The following is a 6,000-nucleotide window of genomic DNA, read 5'->3' on the forward strand; positions in this document are numbered from 1 at the left end:
AGGAACTCAACATACAATGTGTCTGGAGCCATCACTGCCATCGCCATTCACTGCTTATAATGAGATCACTACTTCTGATATTTATAGAGTCCCTTCAAATTAAAATTCAAACCAAAACATCCCTGTCAATTTGTAACTGATCCTCACAATGACTCTACAAGATAGGTAAGACAAGTGTCACATGCCTTACTTGGAGGCAAGGAAACTGAGGAACTTAGGCTGAGAAGCACACATAATTTGTCATGAGTCTGTTAAAATTAATAGGTAAGAACCTAGGTCTCTGGGTTCTCAACCTTTATTCAAAAACAAACAAAACAAAACCACCATCTCTCATTGACATACTTAACCTCTTCAAACTTTAAATAATTTGGATATACTTTCTTATATATACTTAAGTTAGTGTGCTTCTAAAAATCTAAATGATAAACTAAGTGTTTCTTTAGTCATCACATGCAGGGATGATAACTTTCAAAAAATTATGTACATTTTATAAAAATCTTTCACTAAAATATAAGCGGCTCTCAAAAATCAAAAATATAGTGCTTATACAATTAGATAAAGCTTTTACCATTAACTGTTGAGCCCACAGATTGTTAATAAAAATTCTGTAACAAAATTAACAGTGCAGAATCTGATATAAGCACAGCATAAAACCAGTTTAATGGCTGAAATCATTATTTTTCAGTCACCCTCTGAACAGAAGAAAAGTTAAGAATCTAAAATAAAAGCTCACACTTTTTCCTTGGTCTGTGTAACCAGCATGATAAACCTGTTGCATGTACCTCTTAGGAAAAACTGTGAAAGAGCTGGCATACATTCCTAAAAGGCTAATAAAAGTACTGTACCTCCTTATTACCCCATGAAAATCTAATATATGAACGTTCAACATTTTTTTCCAAGTCATCAGGTTTTCATCAGTAGAGAAAAATGGTACATATCATAAGTTATAATACTTAAGGTAATGGATAAGAAAGACTTTATACCAAAGAAACAGCACCATATATTACTAGCTGAAAAACACAGAAAAACACATTTAACATAAAGGAGCAAGTTTTTACTAGTAGTGGTGGCTTCGTTTCAAGAACATAGGGCTTTTAGCTGATATATTCTAAGCATTTATGATTTTATGTTAAAAATACTTCAACTGTTACATTTCCATGTCAAAATAATTAGTTGATAAAATTATACCATATACTTATATGATAGTCCCTAACTTAAAATACTTTTATGAAGTAGAGGTTACGAATCTACACCTACTAAATGCAGATCTTTCATATTTCCAATATCTCAAATGAAAATTGTAGGTCTCGCTTCAGTTATCATAAAGCAGGAATGGTTTCAGGACAACGGACAGAGAACTGTAGTCTAAGGGAGGGTGTAAAGTTAAAGGGTTTGTTTACAATAATAAAGGCAGGGCAGGCACAATGATTATACCCTCTTACTACTTTAATTAGAAAACAACTAATTTATTAGATGAAGGAAAATGGAGAGTGAGAGAGGGAAATTAATACGTTAATATTACAGAATAGCTCTTAATTGCCTAGCAAGTTGTCATTTATTTGCTTTGTCTTAAAATGGATTGGAAACTAACCTTAAGATAACACAAATTCACAGGTTTTTCTATCACCTAAGACTTTTGCATATAAAAGAACAATAGTTTAAAAAACAACATATACTAATTCAGAAATGCATGTACAGCACCTGGTCTGGTGCGACCAAACCATCTGTTTAATGCCACACCATATTTTAGGGTCCCTCATTGACTATAAAAGGTGTATTCATTCTATACCTTCTACCTAAACAGCTCCTGTTCTCCCCTGCGGGTGGGGTGGGAAGGAAGGACAAATCACCTCCAGGGGAAATAAAGGTATTGTGAGAGAAATATTTCAGACATCATTCACAGAGAAAAAGATGCCGAAATAACTGAGGAGATTTAAATAGAGACAGGTAAACACCCAGTTCTATCCATTTCCCAACACGTCCGTTTTCTATTAATGGAAGACTTCCAGATTAGTAAAACACTGGAGGGCGTCTCTCCACGCCATCCTAGAGGGAAAAGGTTCCAAAAGGCCAAAAAAATCACAACCTAAAATCACAGTTCCAAGAATGCAACCTTTGACTATCCCACCAGAAACTCTACAATGCATCATTTTTATTCTGCCCATCATAAGGCTTATGATCTCTTTATCATCACCTCATTAGGGAGAATCAAATGAACGGAAGTAACATATATGTACTGCCGTGCTGGCACATACGGATTGGCACATATGTGCACGGGAAGCTGTACATATATGCCCTGACATATACATCATGCTGTGCGTGCCTGTGCATGGAAGGCGGCTCCGCAGCGGCCGGGGGAACGCTTCCCTTGGGCAGCTCCTGCGCCCTTGACATGACAGCGGCGATCTGTCTCCTCTCCTCTTCGCTCAGTTGGCTCAGATCCGCCTCCATGCCGGCCGGGATCACGGTGTGCAAGGAGCTCCCTGCCCCGCCAGCCCCTCCTCCGGCTGCTGCCGCCGCCGCCGCCGCCGCCAGCCCTTCCGGGAGCCCTTCCCCTTCCAAGCTCGCCTCGTTGCCCATGGCTCAGGGGGACTTGGGGCCGCCGCGCTCCCTCCTTGCGCTGCGTCCCCGTCGGGAACCCCGCGGCCCGAGGAGCAACCGGAGCCGGGGTCCGCCGTGGGGCGTGGAGGCGGCGGAGTCCCAGGGCTCGGGACCCCGCACCGCTACCCGGAACGCCAGTCGGGTGTTAGTCCCGCTCACAGGTGACGCCCGCAGCCGGTGCCTCCTCCATGTTGGACAACTCCCCGAAGCCTCCTCAGCGCCCCGAACCGGGGAGAAGCAGGTCTGAGCAGTGCCAGCCGGGCGCCGTCCGCCCCTCCCACCGCGCCCCGCCTCCTCGCCCGCGCCCTCGCAGTGCGCATGCCCTTCTTGGAACAGGTGATGGCCGCGCCCGCGCCCATCCCGCGCTGCGTCGCTCTGTATCCTTCCTCACTCTCAGCACCGATTTAAAGGAACCCGGGGAGAGCTCAGCTGAAAAGCGGGACAAAACAGCCGGCATTTCTTTCAGGCATATTTGAGGATGCCTCAACCTGAGTTTTAGCGAACTGCATGCAAGGGGCGGGGAGGGGCTGAGGGGGAAATACCGGTTCCCTTCTTCGGCCTCATGGGATCTGTAGTTTCAGTCATTATGATTTTTTTTTTTTTTTTTTTAAGAGAGGGTTTTTAAAGATTTTAGGAATGGAGTCAGGTAACTGGAGATTAACCTATGATATTTTGGGGACAAATTCTCCCAAAGGAGCTAAAACTAGAGCTTTTTATTTAGGACTTTTCCAGAATAATTACATTAAAATCTTAGATACACCATCAGTAGTCAGGTAAAGTTTTTGAATGCTTGTCACTGTATTGTTCTCTAAAGGGACGACACAAAAGTAGAGGATTATGGGAAATTGTGCATGGGAAGCTGTAGTAAGATTCTGATTGTAAAATATTAAAATGTTAAAGTCGTGTGAAATTTTGGTGAAAAGATGAATTCAGTCCCTTTTTTGGTACAAAAAAGAACCCCGAAAGTTAATTTGTACAGAGGCATATAGCTGGTTAGCAGCAGAGGTATCACTAATAACCATTCTTTCAGACCCACTCCCCACCCTTCCCCAAACACACAAATTCTTCTTGCTACTACATTGCCTAGAAGGCAATGTTTTAGTTCAACACTGGATATGCAGCCCGAGTTTTACTACCTACCTTGGCTAACAAAATGGACCTAATGTCCAATTGCTCAAGTTTAAAAAAATCAAAAGCTAATAACTGGGAATGAATAAATACACAGAAATTAATACACTGCTCAGAAAGTTTCCGGGTTTTTACAATCATCATTATAATAGTTTGATATTTTGCATTCCACTTTAAACGGCACAGTTTAAACAATTTGTAATATGTACTGCTTTTAAAGATATCTAGTCATCAGATGAAATATCATTACTGGTTGGGTGCCTACAAAAACTTTGCATAAACTTTGATTCTCTCATAATATACTGAGCTGTGACTTAAAAGTCAAAACTGTGGAGAGTCATACATTTAAATAAAGAGCATGCTTTCACCTCACACAAACCAATTATTTTTTTATTTTGATGGCCACATCTGGAGACAAATACACTATCATCATACCTCCTGGAAATACGTTTGCTTCAAAAAAGGAGATAATTGGTACATGATCCTGAATCTCTGGCAAAATGAGTAACTGCTCCAATGCTTAGACAGCCCTAGGAATCAATAATGCTAAATGGAGTTGGGGAAGGCAAAGAGTCAAGTGTTAATTATTATCTCATAGTATGCTCAAGTGTTGTGAGAATAAAATACATTTGATATGTTTACATCCACAAACCACAAGCTTAAAGAAATGGTAAGATGAACACTCTTTCAAAGTCTAGCCTCAGAATAATGATTAAAGTAGAAAAGAGATTGTTAACTGTATATTCTCTCCCATTATAGATGGAAAGGAGCCTGTAAGGTAATAAAAAAGAAATAAGAAGTGATAATCAATATGCAAAGTAAAGTACATAGACTAAACAAAAAGCAGTAATTTGTAAGATGGGAATATTAGAGCCCATTGTGAAAACATGAGCATTCACTTTCTCCTTCCCTTTTGTCCCAGGAGAAAACGTCATCAGAAAACAGGAAAATGGGAAATGTGATAGAAAGAGTAAATGGACTGTGAAAACAAGTGAGAAACATTTTGGCTGCTGAGGTTTTAAAATGACTTTCCTTTTAGGACCTTTATATCTGTGAGTTTCGAAAAAATATTTCTTTTTTTCAGTCTTCCATTTGGGCTTAGCAGTTGGTTGTGCTTGGGGGGGGTGTTTCTGATCCAAAGAAAAGTGCTAGAGCAGAAGCCAGGTGTATTACTTGGGTGTGAATTCTCAGAATTCTGAGTGTATGAGGATGAGAAGTTAAATGTTACAGATAATCTTATCTGTACATTATCTCCTTGCTTACCCAGAGAAATATCACAGTTTCATTCTGCAAATTCACTAATGGTGCTGTATTCAAAAATCTTGTTGCTCCCTATTCATTATAGCTACTGTAATGATCATTTATTTGAATTTAGATTTAATTTAACAAGTTTATAGTTCAGCTCCAAATCACTCAGCCTGATAGGTAGGTCATGAAATTAATTAATTTATGAAAACCTGCACTATTATATACCATGAGGTCTTTCTAAAATGACTTCTCAACTCTGGAAAACCGGATCTTTTCCTTTGTTTACTTTTTGTCTGACTGTCCCATGTCGTTTCTACTTTAGTAGATTAGAACCAACCTAAATATGATAATTAACAATTAGATATGACTAGATAATGAGTTTTCGGAATGAAATTGCCCCATCTACCCATGTCGTTGTAGATCCCACTCAACCTAGGATAAAACCAAATAGACCACTGTGTCACATGTTCCATACTTGAATAAATTCAGGCTTTGCAAAAATTAAAGTTGGAATAATCTTCATCAGTATAGAAGAATGTGTAGTCTCACTAGTTTTTAAAAACCTACAATTAAATAATCTTCATATAATTTAGCCTTTTAATTAAAATAATAGCACATATTCATTTAAACTCTAGTAAGCAATTATCTGAATACTGGCTTATTTATTAAATGACCATTGTATCCATATTAAAACCATTGTAATAGTGCAAGTGAGTGTTTTGTAGAATAGGCCATTTCATAAGCTAAATTTGAGAGCATAAATAGATTCAAACTTTCTAGAAAATAGCAATACTTACCAAGAGCCTTAAAAAGAGTCATTATCTGTGATACACTTCTAGAAACCAGTCCTAAAGAGATCGTTTGAGTTATATAATGGGATTGTGGAAAAAAATGTTCACGAGAGTATTATTTGTAATAGCAATAAGTAAAAAGTCATTACTGCCTCAGTAAACAAGAACGGAGAAGTAAAATCTGCTACAACCAGATGACAGTATTTTATGAGAATACTTAAAATAATGTTTT

The 6,000-nt window shown here is 38.9% G+C and overlaps 1 protein-coding gene across 1 annotated transcript in view; it reads right to left on the minus strand.

Annotated features, from left to right (window-relative positions):
- LOC111155313 (piccolo presynaptic cytomatrix protein) overlaps positions 1-2,580 on the minus strand; it is a 418,957-nt gene extending 416,377 nt beyond the window's left edge. Inside the window, 1 exon segment of the mRNA XM_022515457.1 lies at positions 2,324-2,580. Coding sequence (XP_022371165.1) covers positions 2,324-2,580 — 257 coding nt within the window.
- Between the last annotated feature and the right edge of the window lie 3,420 nt (positions 2,581-6,000).

Source organism: Enhydra lutris, unplaced genomic scaffold (assembly GCF_002288905.1).
Source record: "Enhydra lutris kenyoni isolate GAN:26980312 unplaced genomic scaffold, ASM228890v2 scaffoldscaffold40, whole genome shotgun sequence".
NCBI lineage: Eukaryota > Metazoa > Chordata > Mammalia > Carnivora > Mustelidae > Enhydra > Enhydra lutris.